General features: G+C 55.0%; 2 protein-coding genes across 2 annotated transcripts; both read right to left on the bottom strand.

Annotated features, from left to right (window-relative positions):
• Window positions 1-1,511: 1,511 nt before the first annotated feature.
• Window positions 1,512-9,035, bottom strand: SERPINF2 (serpin family F member 2). The gene is made up of 9 exons (XM_082294714.1): window positions 8,847-9,035; window positions 7,753-7,810; window positions 7,088-7,144; window positions 5,750-6,167; window positions 5,315-5,458; window positions 4,948-5,151; window positions 3,957-4,099; window positions 3,168-3,372; window positions 1,512-2,477 (listed from the first exon to the last, which is right to left on the bottom strand). The coding sequence occupies exons 1-9, from the start codon at window positions 8,858-8,860 to the stop codon at window positions 2,152-2,154; spliced, it is 1,569 nt and encodes a 522-aa protein (XP_082150840.1). The 5' UTR covers window positions 8,861-9,035; the 3' UTR covers window positions 1,512-2,151.
• A 493-nt stretch (window positions 9,036-9,528) lies between these two features.
• WDR81 (WD repeat domain 81) lies at window positions 9,529-22,043 on the bottom strand. Its single transcript, XM_082294713.1, has 11 exons — window positions 21,859-22,043; window positions 17,500-21,048; window positions 17,174-17,281; window positions 16,879-17,069; window positions 14,900-15,090; window positions 14,503-14,668; window positions 14,197-14,362; window positions 13,204-13,902; window positions 12,903-13,048; window positions 12,545-12,724; window positions 9,529-11,642 (listed from the first exon to the last, which is right to left on the bottom strand). The coding sequence occupies exons 2-11, from the start codon at window positions 21,038-21,040 to the stop codon at window positions 11,316-11,318; spliced, it is 5,715 nt and encodes a 1,904-aa protein (XP_082150839.1). The 5' UTR covers window positions 21,041-21,048; window positions 21,859-22,043; the 3' UTR covers window positions 9,529-11,315.
• Between the last annotated feature and the right edge of the window lie 585 nt (window positions 22,044-22,628).

The following is a 22,628-nucleotide window of genomic DNA, read 5'->3' as shown; positions in this document are numbered from 1 at the left end:
AGTAAGAAAGGCTGAATTCTTGTGGGTTTAGTTGTTAAAATTGCACAGCCCTGTAATTACAGCCTCTTGCTGAAGGGTTTGTGTCACTGCATTGGTTAGAGGAGTAGGCATTATCTTCGGCCATTCTTCCCCTTTTAGACTGGAAGAAATGCATAATTGGAGGTTGGAGCCAGGACTTTTTATTCCCCAAAGTCGCCTGCATCCCTGAAATTCATGGTTAGTGAGTCAGTCCTTCTTTTATGCCAGCAGATGGTGCAGACTATTCAGGGACGGAGGCTCCCAGAAGCATTCTGCTCCTTCCTTTGAGGGAAGGCAGCCTTCCCAAGCAAGGAAAACACTGCCAGAAGGATGGCCCTTGGGCTCTGTAACTGCTGCTTTGCAGGAACAGAGCACCATCCTTTCTACCCAGAAGCTGAGGGGGTTTGGAAGCAGAAATTACTCTGGACAGGAGTTGCTTTGTTACGAGTTAGGCTCGTGTTTTTAAGCGGTAGGATGGCTTGGTTGGGTGGAGGGACCACAAGATTCTTTGATAGAATCAGAAAATGATTTGGGTTGGAAGGGACCTTAAAGGTCATCTTGTTCCACCCCCCTGCCATGGGCAGGGACACCTTCCACTATCCCTCGTTGCTCCAAGCCTTGTCCAACCTGGCCTTGGACACTTCCAGGGATGGGGCAGCCACAGCTTCTCTGGGCACCCTGTGCCAGGGCCTCATGGGCTTTTAGGGCACTGCTGTACTGGAAAAAGGACCCATCTCAGGGGGTGTGATGGGCTCTGCCCATCTCAGACCAAAGGGAAGCTGTAACAGGACATTGTCTTTTGTCAAAACAAAAGCAGTGACATCCAGCTGCAGGTGTCAAAATCTGTCCTCCTTTCCCTGGAAGCTGTCCCAGCCATCCACAGCATTGTGCTGTGGAGCCAGGAGTATCCCAGTGAAGAACAAATCACAGATAACAGATGCCAGATCAGCACCTTTGACCCTCTGAGCAGATCCCAGCTATTGTCAGGTTTTACCCAAGAGAAGGATTAAGGGCTGGTACATCCTTGCTTGTCCCTGCATTGCTGCTCACAGGCAAAACACCTTCCTGACCCTGTGCCACTGAGCTCATGCCCTAATTCAGGGAGTTCTGCCATCTCACAAAGCCAGCTCTGATCCACAGAGCATCCATCCCCTGCACACTTGGCAGGGGAGATGCCCAAAACTTGTTGGACTCGGTCCTTGGAGAGTCTTTACAGATTTGCCATTTCACCTCACAGCCCCCGTTGTTCCTTGTGACGAGGTGTAGCAAAAAGCAGATCTTTTGCCAGAGCCCCTCCTCTCTTTCCTTCTGTCATGCCCATTTCCTCCCAACCTTTGCAATTACTCAATTTCTGTGCCTTTTTCCTTTCTCTGTTGGGTCCTTCAATGCAACGCCTTCAGCAAATACGTTCTGCGTTATTCTTTATTATTCTGCCAACATAAAAATTACTAAAAAACACTTTATAAAATATGCCTTGAAAAAATCTAGCATTACCCAGCCTCTAGAGGAAGGCCTGGAGAGAAGGATCCAAAGGGAGGGGTTTCCTACTGCAGAGCCTCCTACATCAGATCCAAGCAGCCAAGGAGTGGGAAAAGGGAATCTTTGAGAAGAGCCCATGCCTGGAAGTGGCTGTGACTCATCGTAGAGAAGACAACTGGTTTCTAGTCCAGTTGCTCTAGAGGTCGTTGTCTAGGTGGGCACAGATGGTTTTCAGAGGAACACTGAGGGAGACATGTTCCCAGGAACTGCGGAAGGAAGAGCCACATTAATACATCCCTGGCTGTTGTCCAAGCTGCCAGATGCTAAAGATGATTCCAGGCTACAGGGGACTCTAATAAGATCTTAATAAAGACTCTAATAACAGTCTGGGGACAAGAAAGTCTCCCTTCCATGACTGAGAGCCCTGGAAGGGAAATCCAGGCAGAACAAGCTTTTCAGGTTCAACAGAGGGGAGGCCCAGCCTGGAGAAGCTCGTCAGGGCTGGAATGGGCTATCCCAGGACTGGTCTCTAGGGATCTGTAAAGGAAAACAGCAAGGAATTGCCTCCTGTGGCCTCAGAGAGGCAGGAGGCCTCTCTCAGCTGGTCCAGAGGGTCAGGCAGTAGTCCCAGAACACTCAGGCTCTGCCCCTCTCTTATTTGGGCATGCGGTGCTCGTTGGCATCTGTGGCTTCACGTGAGTCCTGTGGCTCTCGGGCCTGGGGGGCAGCGTCAGGGCTGGGGTTCTGGACACTGCCTATAAAAAGTGGGATCCCTGTTTCATCCTCAAAGATGATGAAGACAAAGGGCCTGTCGAGGCTGAAGGCAGAAACTGAGCGTGACAGCATGACACTGGTGGCAGCAGATGCTTCCACCCCATCTTCTTTAAGCTCCAGGGTGGCCTGGTGCTGGACACTGGACACAAAGAGAGGCTCCTCTGTGATCTTCTGGAGATTTGGGCTCGTGAACAGCTCCTGGAGGCCTGCAGAGAAATGAGACCAAGTTGGTTCTACAAGCTCTGAGTTTTCTCAAAGCTGTCTGAAGAAAGCAATTCCCTGACTTGTTGCTCCATGTGCTGTCCACCATGGAGGACTGGAGAACTGACGGGCAAGAGAAACAAAAACTCCACCTCTTTAAGAACAGCAGTGTAAGAACTTGCAGTCATCCTTAAAAAGCAGCAGCAAGTCTGAAGACTCTTTCTAGCTAGGCTGGAAACACTTTTACAGAGATTATTTTTTCAAGCAATTCTTTACAAAACAAAGTGAACTCTTCAATTATTCTCATCTGGAAAGGCAGCACCTGGTGGTTTATTTCAGCTGCAGGTTTTGTGATCTGCATTTTCTCTGTCCTGGCCACTGTATTAAATGACAAATTCAGATACTAAGACTGATGCACAGGGGGAGGTTGGTCTTGGCTACAATAGGAAGAACGTGTAAAGACTGTGAGAAGCTGTGAACGCTGCCTGCTCTGTAGTATCATCCTGTTGGAGCAAAACATTTGGTGCCAGGCAAGCAAGGAGTAAGGAGGAGGAGAGGAAGAAGACATGGGAGAGTTTGGAGTTCTGGAGCAAGCTGTGAGGCACAGCTTTAGCAACAAGGGTGGCAGCTTTTGGTGTCAGCGAACAGATTGATCAGCTCTACTTGTTCTGTGCAAACCCTGCTAGAGGCCTTACCCATTTGGCTGAGAACCTGGTTGAGTTCCAGCTGGTAGTCCAACTTTATTTTGGGGATCTTCACTGTGGTGGGCACCTCTCTGGGGAAAAGCCTGCAGAGTTGTCTGTAAGGGAAGTTCTCCAGCACGTGAGAGCTGTTCCGGGTGTACTGGTTTGGTACGATGACCACAAAACTCACGTTACTCTTGAAGGGAAACTTGGCCACCTGGAAATAAAACCAACCAGAGAGGAATTTAGGGAAAAGGAAGGGAAGTCCAGAAAGTGATGCTTTTAATCTAGTCTTTTTCTAATTGGTCTACAGGGCCACTCTTGCTCTCTGGTGAGAACAGCCTGGTGAGAAGGAGGGATCTGATATCTCTGGAGGAGAATTTGTTGGAATTACAGCTTTAGATTTTAGTATTAGCCACGGGCTGGTAGAGATTGAGCACGTGGCAGAGTGAAAGCCCACATGCACAAGTTTGCCCCGCTCTGGGTTCTGAAGAACTCCAACAGCACATTGTCGAAGGGAATTCCTTTCCATATTTCCTCATTGATCTTTAACTCTGGGCTTTAAAATCCTATTAATTCCCAGTCAGTGGAAATATCTCTTTGTGGTTTTTCCTAGAGATTAGAAGTGAAGATCCAATATTCTTGCTGGAAGCAAGGACAAAGAATGATTATTAAATTTTTCTATGCTATGCCTGTTAAAAAAAACATTTGGTTTTTTGGAGAGAATGCTTGCAGTTAGTAAAATACCACAGCAAGAGGAAATTCCAATGAAAATTTGCAGTGCTCCTGAGAGATCCCTACCTGAATATCCTGGGACTCCAGTGTAAACCAGCTCAGGGGGTACTGGTGGGCTTTCATCATCTCAACTGGGACCACGAACTCATGGTCAAGGTGGAATACATCTGGCCCAGTGATGCTTGCATTAAACTTATTCCTCCAAAACCCTGTAAAAATAAAAGTTTTGAAAGTAACAAAGTTATATTTGGGTAGAAAACCAGAAACTGCTGAGCTGACACTCCTCCTATCTTGAGCTCTCTCACAAGGCCAGTAGTGACCAGGGAAGTAAAAATACAGCAAAGAGAAGTCAGAACCAAAGCTGGAAGAGCCCTAACAGCAGGAAACTCTTATCAGCCAGAGAGAAACTATGGAATAACAAAAGGAACATGGATTAATCCTCACGCCTCAGTGTGGGAGACTACTGAAGGCTATGGAGATAAAAGAAACTATGTTTGTGCTTTGAAAAATGGGGAGTGTTGCCTCTGTGCTGCCTAGGGGGAAACACTGCTCCAAGACCAAGGTAAAACATTTGTAGATTTGCACTGGAAGTGTTTGGTCTGTGCACAGCCCTCAGGGAGTTAAAAAATGAAGATGTGGCTGACCACTGTGCTGCAGTCAGACAGAAATCCACAGAAGCTGCCTCTGAGCTCTGTGGTGGGTGTGCAGTGAGCTGCTACGACCTGGTTCATCATTTAGGTTAGAAAAGACCTTTAAGATCACTGAGTAGATGAGCAGGGATGTGCCACTGCCTGGGATCCTGAATCAGGAGGCAAAGACACTGCAGGTCCCACCTGCTGCGTTCTGGCTCTGCTGTCAAGTAACATTTTTAGCACATGTGAAGCAGTTGGGAATCATTACTGTAAAGAAATCTAAGCAAGAGGAGCAGCAGATGCACAAGAACAAGCAGATTGCCTAGCAGGAAGCGAGGAGAGGAGATGCTGTTCAGCTACAGGGCTTGCAGAAAACTGGAGTTCTATTTCCTCTTGAAGAAATAAGGAAGGCCTGTGGAGCTCACCGTGGAAATAGACAGCGTTGAGCAAGAGCATCACTGCGTTTTCAGGGAGCTGCTGGAGGAAGGAGGGAATTTGCCCATGAGTTGCCTCCTTTACCCAATTGTTTATGGCTACGAGGTCGTCCTGACTGATCCCAGAAAGGGTCATGGGCTTTGCTCCATAGAATTTCTCTGAGTCCTCCAGGAACTTCTGTTTCACCTCAAACCCTGGCAAAGGGGAAGAATGATGGGAAAGGTTTGCTCAGCATGGCGTGACACTCCCCAAGAGGAGGAAATAGGGGAAATGGATGTCTCCAGTGTGCTTCCATCACTCTCTGTGACTGGGAGGTTTATCCTACACCAGTCCAGCCCCCCCTGTGCCACCTCTCACCTTTCTGCAGGTACAGCCGTGCCCCGAGGCTGAGGGTGGACTCTGTGAGCCTCCTGCGAAGGGTGCCCAGCATGTGGTGGAGGCAGGGCACAGACTCCAGGTGCATCACCTCCAGCAAATGCTTCTCTGTCTGATTTGCTGCTCCTAAAAATCAAATTCCTGTTAGGTCTCATGCTCATGGAGTGGAAAACAGGGACGTTACTCTGGCTGCCTCTTGTTAGAAACACGCTGTGCCTCACAAAAGAGGCTGGAGAAATCTGAGAGACGGAGCCTCAGAGGGCAGCTTCAATTGTAATCATGCCTAATTAAAGCTGCAGGAGCAAGGATAAGTGGAAGAGACTGTATTTCATTTGCATCTTGCTCACTGGTTGCTTGTGCCTCTGGGAGAAGATACGGGGAAGGGCAGGAAATGGTGGTTTTGCCACTAAGAATTACCCAGTGCCAGGTGAGACAAGGCCAGGGCGATGCTGAGGGGGGACAGGATCACGTTGGTTCTGTTGGACTCCAGCTGCACCTCTCTCAGGAGATCAATGCTGAATCTCATCAAGCCATCTGCCAGCCTCTGGCTCTTCTTCCAAGTCATCTCACAGCCTGTATCCCCAGCCTCTCCTTCCTCTTCAGAAGAGGCTTTTTCCTCAGGTGATTTCTTTCCACGACAACCCCCAGCCCCAGCTACGGCTTCATCTTCTGAGTTCCAGTCATCCCTCGTGTCTGGCAGGGTGCTGGTGGATGCTGACATGGTTCCATCATTCTCCTGGAAGCTGTCATAAGTAAATTCTACCAGCTTTCCCTTTGGCAGGGTTGGGATGGCTCCCAGCGAATCCGACTGTACCATTCCAGCACTTTTCACATCCTGGGGAGAAACAAGGATAGCACTGGGAAAGCAGCAGCACAGTGACACCCTCATGGGCTTTTCCTGCACGTCTAAACAGGCTGAGAAAACTGGAGAGAGCTGGACTCCTCTACTCTGGTGGTGGTTTTGCTTCAGTTTGCCTTTAACCCTGAGGATAATGACTTGAGGGAATGGCTTTAGGAAAGAGAAGGTCTTGTACCCTGTGAAAATGGACCCAGTGAGTGTCTGGCAATGGTTCCTCCTCAGGAAAGCTCTCAGGAAAGCTTGAGGGCAAGACTCATGCTCAGCACATGTCCTGTCCCTTCAGCATTTACAGATCCATCGTCCTCAGCCTTGATTTCACCTCCTCCCCTCACACATTTTAGCAGTGCCCACCTGCCTCACACTGCCCAGCCCCTTCTGCTGCTGTCACAGCCCTGATCCAGTCTGGCTCAATTCCTCCTCCAGGCATCTGTGTTTTCTTGACCTGTCTGTTCTATTCCATTCTTCTTCTCTCCAGATTTCCTCATTTTCCACTCTTCTAAGCTTTAGCCTTTAGCACTGCCACTACTCTCCTCACATTTGCGTGGTCTGAAACATCCCAGGCTCAATGGATTGGATCAGCTACTGATCCTTCTCCCTGTCATCCTCACAGCTGGTGGTTTTCCTCACCTTTCTTTATCAATCAGAAATTAAATCATCCACCTGCCAGCCCCTGTACACACACCAGTACTGGTGTTAACTCCATACTCTGCCCAGTTATTTAGGGTGGAGCTTCCAACCTGAACAAGCACAGCATTGGCAGCAGCGGGGAGTAAAGCCTGCAGTAAGATGGACTTTCTCATGGCACTGGCACTGCCTGGGCTCATTCTATATCAGGAAAAACTGCAAATCCCACAGCATAACTTCATCTCCCTTGTGTGGAACCAGTCAGTGCTTACCCTCAGCTTCCCATCTTTGTCTAGGAAGAGACGCTGCTGGTCAATAGCATGTGCCAGCTGTAGGGGAAAAAAAAATCAATAAACAAAGTCGGGTCCCTCTGAATTTCCAGAGTCTGTCTTCCCTGCTCCCACTGCAATCCTGGCTGTAGCAGTCCCCACAAGGCGACAGCATAGGCAGGATTTTGGGGTGCAGACCGAGGGGCAGTAGGGTCAGACATGCGGAGGTGGAAGTGAGGAGGAGCTGGGAGACACTGCAAACACTGGATTTGTTTAGAAAGGGGTCAGGCCAGTCTGGCACAGAACAATGGATCCTTTTGAGAGTGAGCAGTGGGGTTTTGCAATCTCAGTTCTGACAGGGATCCAGATTTAAAAAGGGGGTGGGGAAAAACCTGCTTTTCAAAAACCTCCTCTTAACTCCTGAAGGTCACTAAATACAGTTGAGGTCAAGTTCCAAAAGAAAAGCTTATACATAAATATGAATAATAAGAATATCCACAACTATTTCAGCTGGGTAGAAGATTAGAAACCTTGCTGGTGAACCCCCCCCCCAGCAGTGTCCTCCACCTATCTGCCTTCCAGGCCTTTTCTGGGTGGTATTTGCCCCATGGTCTGGCTCAGGGAGCCACCACACTTCCCTTGCTCTCTTTGCTGCAGGAGCAACTTACCCGTGGGAGGCTGTGCAGAGCAGCCAGGCAGAGCAGCCCCCAGAGGAACCCCATATTCCTGGAAGAGAAGGACCAGCCGAGAGAGGAGTTATTTCCAGCTGTGAGCTCAGCCTATTCAGGTCTACAGAGAGAAAATTATCAACCTGGCCAAACAGGTTGGCACAGGAGCTCATGGAAAGCAAGAGGGAGATGAACAATGCTGCAAAGAAACAACACAGGGCTCCTGGGTCCGGTGCCAAGGCAGGGAAATCAGAGAGGAGCAGGGACCCGCAGTGGAGCTGCAGCCACAGCCAGGCTCCGCTTGGATCCTGCCTGTCTGACCCTGCTGCCCTGCTTTCTCTGGATTGCAAATGGTATTTCCCATATCAGTGCTGCACACACTGTGCCTCTGGAAGGAGACAAGAGCCTTTCCGCTCCTTTCCCATGGAAACCACTGAGATACAGGCGCAGCATCCTCAGGGGTGCCCCGGGCTCTTGGGAGAAGGGCTACTGACCTGCAGGTGCTCAGCAAGTGCTGTCTGGTAGGAATTTGCAGGTAGGAAGTGCAATAGCACAGCAGTTTCCCAGCAATATGTCCTGGAAGGGGGAGTCCTCCCCTTCCCAGCACTCATCTTCCCCCCCTTGCTGGCAAACCCCACCTCTCCCACCTGCGTGCTCCAGTTCCAGTGTGGGACAGTGGGGCTTCCAGGGTCATGGACAAAACCCCACCCATTCCCTGGCCAACGCTTCACCCAGCCACTTTTCCCTTTCAGACAGAAATTAAATACCTTCTCCTTCTCATAAAACCTCCATGCCAAAGCCCAGCCCCCTGAATGGCTTCCACACTTAATTCCTGGGGCTGCTTCTGCTCTCCAAGCAGTCCTTACTTCACCCAGAACTGCTGGGCTGAGATCCCACTGGCAAAAGCCTAACTTGAGGCCATCTCATTCCTCCCCTTTCCCTCACCCCAAATCCTGCAGCCACATACAACCCTAAATACCCCTTTCCTCCCTGGTGGTGCCCATCCTTTAACCCTCTGCCAAATTCACCCCTCTCTCCGCAAGGGGCATTGGAGGAGCCCTCATTTATATCAAATCCTTTCATTTGCCCCTTACCTGAGGTTGTTCATGTCCACGTTGGAGCTGGCACCTGCTTTAGCCTGTCCAGCAGCTCTGCATGGGGCACACACAGCTCTTGCCCAGCCCCCCTCCCGGCAGCGACCTTCAGCACCACCCCCTGTTTGAGAATTTGGCAGGCAAATATTGACCTACAGCATCCGGCTAAACATTTGTTTGGGGGAGAAGAGTGAATTCGTGGTGCATTTGGAGATGGGGATGTACTTTTGAGCTGCTGTACCCTCAAGACAATGTTAACACTGAGTTTACCAGGTGCAAAACTCCCACCAGCAGGAGTAACTTGCAAGTGGCTCCACTTTGCACACACTCCCCATGCTGGGAATATTCTCTTTTATTCATAACCTTCAGTGAAAATGCAGGGCTCGGTGTTTATTGCCACAGGGCTTTCTGGTTTGGGAATTTTCTCTGCTGAACCCCCCAGCTCTTCCCTCCCTGCATCCCAGGGAGATGTGAGACACTGGTTTAACAGAGGGCAGGTGCCCAGGGCCCCGTGGCTGCACACAGCAGGGTCTGATGGCGAGGCTGGGCTGAGCCAAGAGCAGCTGGTCCCTCCCCTGGGGCACAGCACGCTCCAGAGCTCTCCCAGGGTAGCTAGTCCCAGTGTCCAGGGCATGCACACACCACTGGGGCACGGAGCAAAAGTCTCAGGGATGGGCAGAACTCCAGCAGTCCTGCCCTGTGTGGATTTGTGCCATAAGCAGAAGTGCTGCTGGTCCTTCCTGCCTCTGTCCATGTCCTCAGTGGGAGAGGAGTCACTGAGGAGCAGCAGGGAGCACCAAAAGGATCTTCCAGTCATCCATTCCTTGCAGAACTCTTGGTGCCCAAGCTCACCCCAGACAATGGGTGACAGGTCTGAGCTCTGCAACCACATTTGGGATGTGCTGCTGCAACACAGGGAGCTAATTGCCCTTGGAAAGCAAATCCTGTGCAGCAGAATCCTATCCTACATCCAGGGCTCCCCCAGAACACAAGAGGAGCCTGAAGGAGGAGGTGTCCCTCTGGCTGAGCACACCCAGCCCCACCAGCACAGAGCTTCCACACACACACACACACCCCCCCAGTTCTGCAGCTCTCTCAAAGAGTTTATTAGAAGTAAATATTTACATCTATTGCAAATGGTTAGTAGGCAACACGGGACTGAGAGCTCCCCTTGGGTAGGGAAGGGCAGCACTGGCCAACCACTCACCTCCCCAGCTGCAGGTAGCAGCTGGATGGAAGCCCTCTCCCCTCCCAGGACAACCCACAGCAGGCTCCTCCTCTGCCCAGGGTAAGAGCTTCCCGCTCCTGGTACTGGCTCTGGCTAGGCTGAAGGATGGAAAAGGGCTGCAATAGAAGTGAGGAAACTGCTTCTACTGGTGGGGCAAAGAGCACTCTCTGTGGCTTTGGGGTGGGAACAGACAGTGCTGTCCCAAAGGGAAGGTCAAAGAGAGACCATGATGGATTCATGCCTCCTGCCTCACACCCTACAAGGGCAGGAGGGGACAAAACTGAGCACCTTTTTGCTGTCCTGTCTTCCCCAGGAGCCTGACCAGCTCAGAAGAAGAGGATTAGATGGATTTACTGAGGATCACTGCCAGTGCATAGCACAAATGGCATTCCTCACCCCTTACCTCATCGTGGGATGCTGGGGCAGGAACCAACAACAGCCCTACCTCACTGCTCCAGAAGCCAAAATCCTCATGGAAGCATCTAGTTCTGGCCTCCCCAGAGAGTCACATTCCCACCCCAATCTGCCCCTCTGCAGCAGCCCATTCCTACAGGAACTGGCAGAGCAGATGGGGTTTGTGCCTTGGCTGGCTTCCATTCCAGTCCTTGCCCTGGAGCCAGCACGGCAGCAAAAGGGCTCTGGTGAATCTCTCCTCCTCCTCCTCCCATGCAGGCTCGAACTCAGCTGGCAGAACCTGAAGTTCACAGAGCACCACCTCCTCTGGGCTTTGAGCACCGACCATGGGAGGAGGAGATGCAGCTCCAAAGGCAGCAGTTCCCAGGCCCAGCTTCTGCCACCCCAGTGAGGCTGATCAGTGGTTCAGGAGAGGAAGGGAAGGGGAAGTGCAGGTGGCAGTAGCTAAACTGTTGTGTTTTGCCAAGGGGCACCTCCTACCCCTGAACTGAAGGGGGGAGGGTACCTGTGGTCCCTGTTTCTGTGGAGGGCAGCTCACAGGCCCCTGGGGATCAGGCACACGTGGTAAGGAAAGCTCCAGGCCTCTCTGCAGGGGTGACAGTGACCTACAACGCCCAATATCTCTCCCAGCAGCAGCGGAGGTTTCTCAGTTATGGCTTCTTTTCTTTTTCAAGATACAGAAAGAGGTTAGAGACGTAACAAGTACACCTCCCCCTGCATCCTCTGCTCAGAAACATCTGACTCTGCCTCCTCCAAAAGCCACACTGCTGGCTTCTAGCTCCAGCACAGCACTGTGGGACAGCCACAGGCTGCCAGGCCAGGGGTCACTACGCCAGGAGCCGGATGATGCCGTTGTCCGAGCCCAGCAGGAGATGGCACTTTGTGGGCAGCACTGCCAGGCTGGTCAATGTACCCCGAAAGTTCTCTGAGCTCAGCTTGGTCGTGCTGGTGGGCAGGGCTGAGGACTCCAGCATGGAGTAGACCCCGATCTTGTTGGCCACAGTGCCGGTGACCACCTCGTTACCGTAGAGGTCGAACGCGTGGATGGGCTCGGAGGCAGATTTGTAGTGGTGCAAAGGTTTCTGCTCCAGCTCCTTCCAGACAGTCAGGGAATGATCCGAAGAGGAGCTGATCAGCACGTTGCCCTCTGCAGCCTAGCAGGAGAGGAAAGGCCAGTGAACCAGTAAAAACCTGTAAAATTCCTGTAAAAACTCACAATCTGGTGCTGCATGTGAGAGCAGCAGGTGGCTGCAATGATCTAATGGTCACAATGCAATCCCTTAGGACTGTCCGAGCCATTTCCAAGCAGATGGTGGTACTGAGCAGTTTAGCAAGGCCTTGGGTGGACACTGCAAGCTAAAGGACACTCTGGGAGCTGGCAATCTCCTCCAGGAGATGGGCTGTGCCTCTTCTCAACAACACCGTGATACACAACAACGCTCATTCATCATCTGATACTACTGCAGTGGGTAAAGGGATTATCATGCAGTCTCCCTCTCCACTAAATCACCTGCCAAACTATTTTCCTTCTCAGGAGAAGGAATTGAGAGGCTCTCTCACAGCTGAAAATATTGCTGAGGGTAGAAACCTGGAGCTGCTTATTAGCAGAGCTAGTGAGAGGGTAAACAACCCACACTGCTGAACTTTGTTTAACCCACGTTTGGGTCGAGGACACTGGAGACCCAGCACTGCTCCCTGGGGTGGGTAAATATGGACAAGAGTTACTCATTAGAGCAACATTCTCCCAGGGAAGCTGAGAGCCCCGTGGAGAAAGCAACACATTTGCTCCTTCACAGGAGCTGTGGCTCCTCCCTGCCCTGCTGCAGACCTGCCTGGCAAGGATTGAAACCCAGGAGGGCTGAACTCTGGCAGCACGAGTTGGACCAAGAACAGCTGGCAGCAGCACTAACCATGGGGTAGGAGAGCTTGGGCAGCCTCTTAGGGACACAGGAAGGGATGAAGCAAGAATGGAGCACACAAGCCCTGCGGGAAGGATGCTCCACGTGGCCTCAGAGCATCGATGAGGCCCCACCTGGATCCCAGCTGAGCCCCTCACCTTGATCTGCAGGATGTCTCCCTCATGGGCAGGCCAACCCCTCATGATGAGCCCCGTCCTGGTGTCCAGCAGCACGATGAAGCCGGAGGAGAAGCCGGCCATGACGCTGCGGCCGCTCGGACTCACGGCCAGGCAGCGGATGAGCCCCGCGCTCGCCCCGCTGGCCAGGCGGAACTCGTGCTGCAAGAGAGACAGTCCAGCTGGGGGATGAAGGTCAGGGGATCAGGCATTTAAGGGACAAGCTGGTTTCTGTGGAGCCATCACAGCTGGCTCTGGGATTTGGGCTTTGGGCCAGCTGGGATCCCATCATTAAGCACAGGGCAGGAGGAAGGGGGCTCACAGAGCACCACACCCCTACCTGTAGTCCTGGCTTCCTGTGGTCGATGAACCTCAGCACAGAGTCTGCACTGGCCACAGAGATGCTGTGATAGGGAGGTGGCATGGTGGTCACAGCTGTGATGGGGACTTTGCTGTCTAACTCATCAAAAGTCCGCAGAAGTTTGCCTGTGAAAGAACAACAGACATCATGGCAGGACAAGGCACACAGCAGATCTCCAGTTCTGTGCTGGTTTTTAACAAGAGCCATCCAAACTCAGCACAGCCCCTGCCTGTAAGGGCTGGACCAGTTCACTCCAGTTCCTCACCCTTTCCCTTCTTACCCGTGAACTGGTCCCAGATGTGCACGGTGCCATCACAGCTCACCACGTGCTGCGGTGCCTCCAGCTGGCTCACGTAGAACACAGATTTCTTGTGCTCAGCGTAGGTGAAGCGCGGGGGCACCTCGCTGGTGCCATCCCCGTAGTTGTACAGGGGCCAAAGCCTCACAGTCTTGTCCTTGCTGCCACTCAGGAAGAAATCCTCACTGCTCAGCGGTGCCACGCACTTGATGGCCCCGGAATGCCCTGAGAAACTCTGCAGCTTGATCTGGTGGAAGTGGAAGCGGGGGTCGTGCTGGCTCACCCCGATCTCGTACTGCCAGTAGGCCAGCCAGTTCCCACACAGCATGTGGGTGCTGCGGGGGAGGTCGTGCTTCAGGGCGTTCTCCTCGCTGGATGAGCTGGGAACGAATCCATCAGTGCCAGCACTGAGGCGGAGCAAGCCGAGACCCTCCCGCTGCGTGTCCACAGGGACCTGGATGCGGTTCCCCACCAGCACGCTCCCAAAAGTGCCAGAGTGAGTGTCCTCCTGGGGGCTAGAAAAGGGCTCAGCCCCTCGAGTGTCTTGGTCTGAGCCCACCACACTCGGTGTTTGTTCCAGGCCAACAACCTGCAGGTTGCTGGGGTTCACGTTCTCCAGGTGGAGGCTGGCCAGCTTCTCAACCAGCGAGTGGTTGGGCACAACCGTCCGGATAACGTCACCTGAGGAGACAGAGACAACGTGGCTGCAAGGGGAGCAACGTCCCCATCATCATCATCATCACCCCCCTCTGTACACCCCTGAACAGGGTCAGCACAAGGCTGTGGACACAGCATCCCACATCTGCTCCCAGCTGAAGCTGAAGTGGCCTCCCAGCCCAGGAATCAGCCCAAGCCATGCTGTAGAAGCTGTGAGTTTCCCCCAGAAGCCCTGTGAGCTGTGATTTCTCTGGAGTTCAGGCCCAGCATGCATGCCCAGAGCATAGAGCTCCCTCACAGCTGGTGGCCAAGGCGTACCGAGCAAGCAGGAGAAGGGGATGTAGGTGATGTAGGCCATCTCGGGGTTGAACACCTTCTGTAACTCCACCAGCACGGATGGATCCAGGGCCAGCAGCTTCCCATCCGAAAGGGGCACCTCCATCACTGGCACTTCACAGCTGCCCAGCGACTCTGCTGTCAACCCCTGGACAAGAGAAACAAGATCACATAAACCCCAAGATGAGATGCTCTTACCCCACAATTCATTACACAAACACAGCCAGGTATGCCCACCACATTCCCACATCTGGGGGAGTGCAGGAGGGCCCCTCCCACATCACTGACCTGGTCCTGCAGCTCCTGCAGCAGCGAGAATGCCCCGAAGAAGTTTCTCACTGTGTCACTCAAGTGCTGCTGCACCATCTCCTGCCCAATCCGCAGGCAGATCAAGGCAATGAGGCTGATTGTCTTCACACACAGGGCAACACGGGCCTGGGCTCCGCTGGGGAAACTGAAGAGGACATCCATCAGCAGCCTGCCCTCCACATATCCCTTTTTCCCATCCTCTGCCCCATGCTTCCTGCCTTTTCTGTGTTATCAGGATGCTTTCAGCAGTGTGCCAGTGCAAGGAGACACACATCAGGGCAGAAACACCCCCCCCTGCCCCCAAACCTGGGAGCATTAGGGCCCCCACAGAACCCTTCCCAAATCCCTGATTTTGTGCTGATCCTGCAGCGCTTACCCAACAGCTGGCGAAGTGAGGAAGCCCAGCACTGGGAGCAGCACCTCCTGACTGATCTTGGGGAGGATGTCCATCAGTGTGGTGTCAGAGAGACACACCACGATCTTCTGTGTCAGTGTCACAGCGGCCAGGAGCCCGGCCTCCTTCCGGCTGTTCAGCCGGACACCGCCGGAGCCACCGCCGGGTGCAACCTGTGAAAGAGACTCCTTCAGGGCCAGGGCCACCACCTCCCCAGCAGGACACAGCAAAGGTGACCCCAAGGTCGCCTGAGCTCAGCCTCAAACCCAGCACAGCACTGCTGGTCCTGGAAGAGGAACCCGAGCATCAAATCTCAACAGCAAAACGTGTCTGGCACTCAAGGGATGAGCCCAAAAACTGACAGACACTTGTCAGCACGAGAGATGAGCCTGGGGAAAATGGGGAATGACACCCCCAAGCTCACAGGTTTCCTCTGCAGAGCATCTCCCTGCACAACATTCCCACAGGTGGGAACCTCAGAAGGGAGAGCGACAACCCCACACTGGTCCAAACCATCCTGGACACCCCAGAGCATCATTTGCTAGCACAGAAAGAGGGGAAAGCTCTTACATACACACAGCTTAAAAGCAAGAATCGTTGTCTTCATCCTACAGTGTGCAGAGGAACAGTCCTTGCATGAAATATCCAAGCACAAATTATGGGCAAAGCCGCTGCTGACTTCTAGAAATCCAGCTGCTAGTAATTTCATGAGGCAGAACTGCACATCCTTTTTCTGCTGACAATGTACTGCTGCTGTTATGGCAGTGCCAAAGAGTTAATAACATCAGCAGCAACACTAAAATATTTCTTTCTAGATTGTCCTGTTTCCTAACTCCTAGACAAATCAAACACCCAAGAAAGAGAGCCAGTAACAAAACCCACAGACAATTCCCAGTTTCCTGCTATATTTCTTGTACACCTGCCATCTTCCAGCTCATCACAGAGGCTCTTCCTCTCACAAAATAGCCACCCTGCCAAATCCTGCAAGAAGGATTGACTTTATCCTATTTGTGACCCGCAAGTTCCATCGCTCCAATATCAGGTTGCCAAATGCTGTTTCACAGGGGTATTAATCCCCTCCGTGCCCTCAAGCAATGATCTTAGGAAAGCAAAGCAGAACAGCTGGAGCTATGATTGCAACTGGGTGGAGAATGATTTTGCTGAAAAATGGGATTTTTTCCCCTGAAAAACCTCCCCTTCAACACTGGAAAAACTGACAATGCCTTTTTGTTTTCTTTAAATGAACAGCTGTGGCCTCTTTCCCTCTATGTTTAAATTATCAGAAAGCTACTGAAGTTTTCCATTTAAACAAGAATCCATAACCAAAGTGTTTACAACCACTAAAGAGGGAGCAATATGAAAAATAAGCCTGTTTAAAACATTCAAAACTTTTTTCTTTTCAATGAAAAATTAAGTTTTTCAACCAGCTGCATTACACATTTCCTCCTTGCTGTTCAGCTACGAATTTCAAGCTGTAAAGTTAGTGAGCCTTGCCAGTGCTTTTTAGATAGCTGAAAACCCGTTAGCCTCCCCCCAGTTCACCCCTATCTACCCACACAGACCTCTGTGAACACTCACTCCAGCCCAAGCTGCTCCTCCTGCCTGTTATCACAATCCCACCCTTGTGCCAGCTCTGTTTGGGCACAGTCACCCAGAAAAGCAGAAGAAAAGCTTTTTCTCTGGTTTCACAAGGTCTGACAGGGAAAGAGGGGTATGAACACAGCTGTGTGCTTTGCTGGGAGCAGTCTGGAGCTTGTGGCAGGAGGTAAAAGTGCCTCTCCTGCCCTTCTCAGCCAACACAGCCAGAGCTGCTCAGCCCACACTGGCCCAGACAGAGCCCAGCCAAGCTCAGTTTTTATGCAGGAGGCTCCTGGTGAGGCTGGACTATTTTTTTTACACCCTCCCTTCACACCTGGACACAGCTCTTGCCCCAACACAGAGAAGAAAAAGGCAATACTGACCAGGTAGCTGATGTAGGGCAGGTACTGGTAGGTGAGGACAGGCTCTCCATACAAATATGCCACGTGCACGAGGCAGGCCAGCACTGGCTTGGACACCTGATCTCCCAGCACGGGCCGTTTCTGGTAGATATTCCCTGTGCTCAGGGGACTGTTCTCGTCGCTGCTCGGTACAAACTGCTGCCTGGTCGGGCCTGCCCAGAGAACACATCATGAGCTGAAGCAGCAGCCACACCCAAGCCACCAGCAGACAGATTGGGGGCACAGCCCACCCTGGGACCCAGGGAAGAGGCATTACCAACGTAGCAGGACGTGAGCAGCCGGAGCAGGTTCCTGGCGATGAAGCGGGACGTGACGGTCGGGCCCAGCTTGGCCGAGAGCCACCTCACCATCTTACAGGCTGTGTCTGCAAAACAACAGCAGTCACAAGGACAGCGCCCAGCACGGCACAGATTAGCTACCAGCCTCTGCTGCCCCAGCCCTGACTCTCAGATCCACATGCAGACCTGGCCTCTTACCCTGGTTTCATCCCTGTCCCCAAGCTGGGGTCACAAACACTCCCAAATCTAGACCCGCTTCTCCCCCAGGCTCTGCCCAACAACCTGGATGCTGGCAGGGTCTTACCCAGCAGTATGGTCTGCTCTTTGTCATCAGAGTGGTCTGGCAGCTCCTCTCCCTCCCCATCCTCTGGCTCGCTGCTGTCATCAGCCAGGGTGACATCCACAGAGGCTCCAGCAGCATCCACGACCACCGTCAGCTCCGCATCAACCGCCGCGTCCTCGTGCTCCTCTTCCTCATGCTCCTCTTCCTCCTCCTCCGACTCCTCGCTCTGCTTCAGGTCCTGGCTGCTGTCCATTGACTTCAAGCTGCTCTTGTCCTTCTGGGAGTCCCCATCAGCAGGTCTGTCCTCGCCCAGGGACACCTCGCTGGCGCTGCTCTTGTCACTCAGCCGGCCAAGGCTGAGCGATTCCTGCTCCTGGGGCTGCAGGGATTCCCCGACGTAGAGGCCACTCTGGAAGTCCTCGCCCTCGGGCAGGTAGGCCTGGTCGTGGAAGCTGACCCCAGAGGTGTAGTCCAGGAGGTCGAGTGCAGCAGAGCTGTGCTCCACGTCCATCTTGATCTCCTCCCCAAACACACACGACACCGGGCTCTCCCCTCCGCTCTCATCATCCTCAGCGGTGCCAAGGAAGGATTTGCTCTCCTCCCGCGAGCTCTCGATGCCCACGAGGATCTGCAGGATGTGGGGCAGCAGGTTCAGGAGGAAGGACTGCAGCCCCAGGCGCACGATCAGCTGGGCCACAAAGCAGTCTGTGTACAGGTAGAACCTGCCGTGGCGGGAGCAGGGCGTCTCGTAGGCTCCGATCAGGGGCTTGAGCAGGTATTTATTGGCATTCTTGGGACCGAGGGATTTAGCTATGGGTTCAAAGAGGTACCACGCTGCGTAGACAGCGGTGTTTTCCTCGGACATCAGAGATAATATGAAAGGCAGAAGAATCTCCAAGCCCTCAGGAGTGATTTCAGAAAGGATCCCCTCCAGCTGCTGCCACAGCTGGAAAACAAGCTCCCGGCCTTGCCCTTCATCCTCGATCTTCTTTGCCTGATAGGTGAAAATGAACTTGTGCAGAGCTGGGAAGTACGTGGGGAAGGGGACGATGGAGCTGAAGGGGCTGAGGAGCTGCGTGGGACAGGGTGGGGGGAGGCCCTGGGAGATGGGTTTGTATTCAAACAACTGCACCGTGCTCTTGCCCAGCTTGCTCTTCAGAAGCTTCTCCACGGGCACGCTGAGCTGCAGCAGGACGTGCAGCACGTGCTGCAGCGGGGCCGGGATCTCCTTGGGGTGGTAACGGCAGAGATTCCGCACCATCAGGAACCGCTCCAACAGGGATGCGTCGGGCTTCGAAGGACGCAGCCTCGGTGCAAATATAATCTCAGCTACCAGAACACCCAGAGCTTGCATGTCCCTCTGGAAGAGGTCTGAGAGACCCAAGGGTGGCTCTTCCCACGGCTGCTCCATCAGCTGCATCTCGCTGCTTAAGCCTTTAACCAAGAAATTGTCCAGTTTCTCCAGTTCCTCTAGGGCCTGGAGCGGATTGAAGCCCTCAGGAAGTGTGATCTTCATGTCAAGCTGATCCACAGCACCTGTCTTGCTCCGACGGAGCGGTCGGACCCCTGAGGATTTGCTGTCGGTGGCATAAGCAGGGAGGGTGGAGGGCTGTGCTGGAGGCACAGTGGCACAGGGCTGGTCAGCAGCTCTACCAGGAGCAGAAATGGAATCCAGGGCTTCTGTGCCTTGCTCCAAATCATCCTCACCAGCAACGGGTTTCTCCCCAGACCAGGTGGTTTCACTGGGAGTAGCCTCCAGGACCAGCCCGTTGATCGCATCCGTCACCTGGCCTTGGATGTCCTCCAAAACCACAGTCTCCCGGATGTTCTGGAGCAGAGGCCGGACAATGGCTGGAGCTTCAGCAGGAGTGTAGGCAGGTCCCACCATGCGCCTGGGATGGGGCTGGTCAAAGAGCTGCACGACCCCGTAGGTCGTCAGGTGCGTGTGGTTGTCAACCAAGTGGAGGCAGACGTTCTTCTCCTTGACTGCATCCTTCCCCAGCAGCTTGTAGCCAAACGTGAGGTCAATCCAGTGGTGCAGGTCCTGGGAGACCTCCCAGCTCTCCAGCAGCATGCGGTGAACCTCGATGAACTCCTCGTAGGAGCTGCACCACGACGGCACGTCCAGGTCGGGCATGTCCGGGTGGATGGATCGGAAGATGGTGGGGTCTGTGTAAAACTCCGGGATGCACTCGTCCGGCGTCCAACTCTGCATGCGCTCCATGCTGGCTGGATACTCGTTGGGCTCCCACTGGGACCTCACGTGGCAGCACAGCACCGCCTTGGGTGTCCTGCGGGCCGTGTACACGTAGTAGGTGATATCCGAAAGGACGTCGGAGATGTGATGGGGGACGTGGAGCTGCTCCCCACTCGATCCCCCCGCAACAAACGCCTGCTTGGTCATCTCGTAGGTGAAGTCCAGCTGCTTGTCCCCCTTGTTGAGGCGGAACTTGGATTTCCTCAGGTCTCTGAACTTGCCGTTTTTGGTAGTGAAGTCCACCACCCACGGAAGAACCGGGTGGTAATTGGGGTCTCCCATTCTCCTCCCAGCCAAGCTGTTCAGACGCATAAGGTAGTCGAAGTTGCTGACCTGCCCATGCACCCACTGCAACACCAGGTCTCGGAGGTCCTTCTGGCAGGCACTGCACGTCACCTCCTGCCTTTGCACGCAGCTTTGCTCGCTCACTCGTTCCAGACCACCCTCCAGACTCTCTTCCTCCTCCCCGGCTCCCTCGTACCCTCTGAAGTTCACACGCAGACGGCTGCACAGCTTCTCATCCACAGCCACATCCCGAAGGGAGAAATCTCCACAAGCCAGACCCGCCTGGTGACAAGCCCTCATGGCCTGCAGCACGTGGAAGAGGAGGAAGAGGATTTTGGCATGGCTGTTGGTCAGCTTGGCCGGGCTGAAGGTCACGATGTCGTGCAGGCAGTACTGCACATAGGGGTAGATGATGTACAGCACGTCGGCCGACTCCAGCAGCGCCTCAGCCTGCAGCATGTTGGGGCACAAGGGCGCACCTTTGGCCACGCTCTCCTTGGCAGGGGACATGCCAGGCACGTTCCTGCCCACCTGGAGGACCGGGCAGCCGTAGGCTCTGTGCAGGGCAGCCCGCAGCGCGTCCAGCGCCGGCACCGTGGGCGGCGCGCCCGGGCGCCGGTAGGGCCGCGCGTACAGCCCGTGAGCCCGGCCCCACAGGTTGTGGTAGTTCTGGGTGGCCACGCTCTGCATGAAGCCGTGCAGGGTGTCCACACTGCTGCCACAGCGCTGGTCAGGGGGCTGTGCCCGCAGCGGGTACCTCAGCCGGGCCTTCCGCAGCCCGTGGATCTCCACCCGCGTCCAGCCCGCCGGGAGTTTCTGCACCGAGTGCTGCAGGAACGTCCTGACCTCCACCTCGCTCAGCCCCTCGGGCCGTGGGCAGGCTGCCGGCAGCACCCGGCGCTCCTTGAGGCTCTGCAGCCATTTTGCCGGGACAAAGGCGGTGACGTGGGTCCTCTCGGGGGCCAGCTGCCGGCGGTCAATGTTTAGGTCCTTCTCCACGCTCTGCAGGAAGCCTTCCATGCTGGATTCTGCTGGGAGAAAGGTGGTCCAGACAGGCTGTGAGCAAGCAGAGAGGGGAAGAAATACCCTGCCCTCCCCAGTCTCACTTCCCCCTTGGCACCCAAGTGAAAAAAAAAAGCTGTTTTGAGGAGCTTGGTCACTCTGTCAGCGTGTGGGGGGTGAGAAGGGACCAGCCCTGGCTGTGAGGGACAAGGTGGGAGCTCTGCAGCCAGGCAGGGGGATGTGGTGGGGCTTCCACAGACCCAGGCTCAGGGAGGGTGACATGATGGGGACTCGCACATCCAAGTGTTGGGGGAAGGGACATGATGGGACCTCTGCAGGCCTAGGGCTGGTGTGGGGACACACAACGGCACATCGACAGCGAAGGAGTGGAACGTGATGGCACCTCTTCAGCCCCAGACTAGAGGGACACAACGGGACATTCACAGCCCTAAGAACTGAAAAGGAATATGATGGGAGGTGGAGGGGAACATCTGCAGCCCCGGGGCTGCCGGTGGGGACACAATGGCACCTCTGCAGCTGGAGAGGGTACACGATGGAATCTCTGCAGCATAACCCCCCACGCTGGGGACACAATGGGACCTCTGCAGCCCCAGGGTCAGGGAGAGGGGCCACGGGTGCGACGCAGAGGATGCTCACAGCAAGGAGCACGTCCCAGGAACCGAGCCACGGCCACGGCCGGCCAGACGGCCCCGGCCCCTGAGGGCCCTCACAACCGGCGGGGGGATGACAGAACCAGGCTGCGCCCCGCGGGCCGGTCCGGGGAGCCCTCACCCCCCCCCGAGGGGTCCCTCACCGCCCCGGCGGCCCCGCGTTACCTGGCAGCGGCGGCTCAGCCGCGGCGGGCAGCGGCGGGGGCGGCCCCGGCCATGTTGGTCAGGTGACGGCGGTCACATGCGGCCGCCGCGCCGCCATGTGCGCGGGGGGGGCCGGGCCGCGCTCCCCGCCGGGGCCCCGCGGGGCCGGGCCCGGGCTCCCTCCAGCGGCCGCGGGGCGGGGGGGCCGGGGCGGCTGCGCAGGGCCCGGGCACGGGGCCGGTGCTGGGCATGGGCAGCGGCGGCGCGTGACGCGGCGGCGGCGGGGCGTGACGTCAGCGTGACGTCAGAGGCGCCCCGGGCTGTCAGCTGGAGCCGGGCGAGCCGCGCTGACGAAGCAGCCGGCCTTAAAGGGGTCCCCGCCCGCCGCGGGCGGACCCCACCGGCGGCAGGTGAGTGCCCGGGGGAGCCGGCGCGGGGCAGCGGGACTAGCCCAGCCCCGCCGCCCCGGGACCCTGCCGCCCTCTGCCCCGCGAGGCACCGCACGCTATGGGAGCTGCTCGGCCACGGTAACCGTGAGCCGAGCCGGGTCCTCCCGCCACCAGCCGGGCGGTGCCGAGCCTCCGGGGCCGGCGGGTGCGGTGGTACCCGCGGGACACACGGTCAGGACAGCCACGGGGCGACGGGACCGCGCGCGGCCCCTTTAAGGGCGCCGGGGGCTCCCGCCGGGCAGCGCCGCATGGCGCGGCGGCGCGTGGGAGTCACGTGGGTGGGACGTGGCGGCCGCCGATTGGCGGCCCGGCCCTGGCTCGCTGCAATCAGCTGTTACTGGG

This window comes from Coloeus monedula (assembly GCF_965178545.1).
Source record: "Coloeus monedula genome assembly, chromosome: 20".
Lineage (NCBI taxonomy): Eukaryota > Metazoa > Chordata > Aves > Passeriformes > Corvidae > Coloeus > Coloeus monedula.
Note: the sequence above shows the minus strand (reverse complement) of the source record. Positions and strands in the feature narration are given on the sequence as shown.

Coding starts and splice junctions, on each gene's coding strand:
- SERPINF2 (XM_082294714.1), bottom strand. Junction 7,145..7,752: donor CTCTGCACAGCCTCCCACGG/GTAAGTTGCTCC, acceptor TTTCCCCTACAG/CTGGCACATGCTATTGACCA. Junction 3,373..3,956: donor TGGAGTCCCAGGATATTCAG/GTAGGGATCTCT, acceptor TTTTATTTCCAG/GTGGCCAAGTTTCCCTTCAA.
- WDR81 (XM_082294713.1), bottom strand. CDS start 21,040: ATGGAAGGCTTCCTGCAGAGCGTGGAGAAGGACCTAAACATTGACCGC. Junction 15,091..16,878: donor TGCCCTACATCAGCTACCTG/GTCAGTATTGCC, acceptor TCTCTTTCACAG/GTTGCACCCGGCGGTGGCTC. Junction 13,903..14,196: donor CCCCTTCTCCTGCTTGCTCG/GTACGCCTTGGC, acceptor CTGTCTCCTCAG/GTGACGTTATCCGGACGGTT.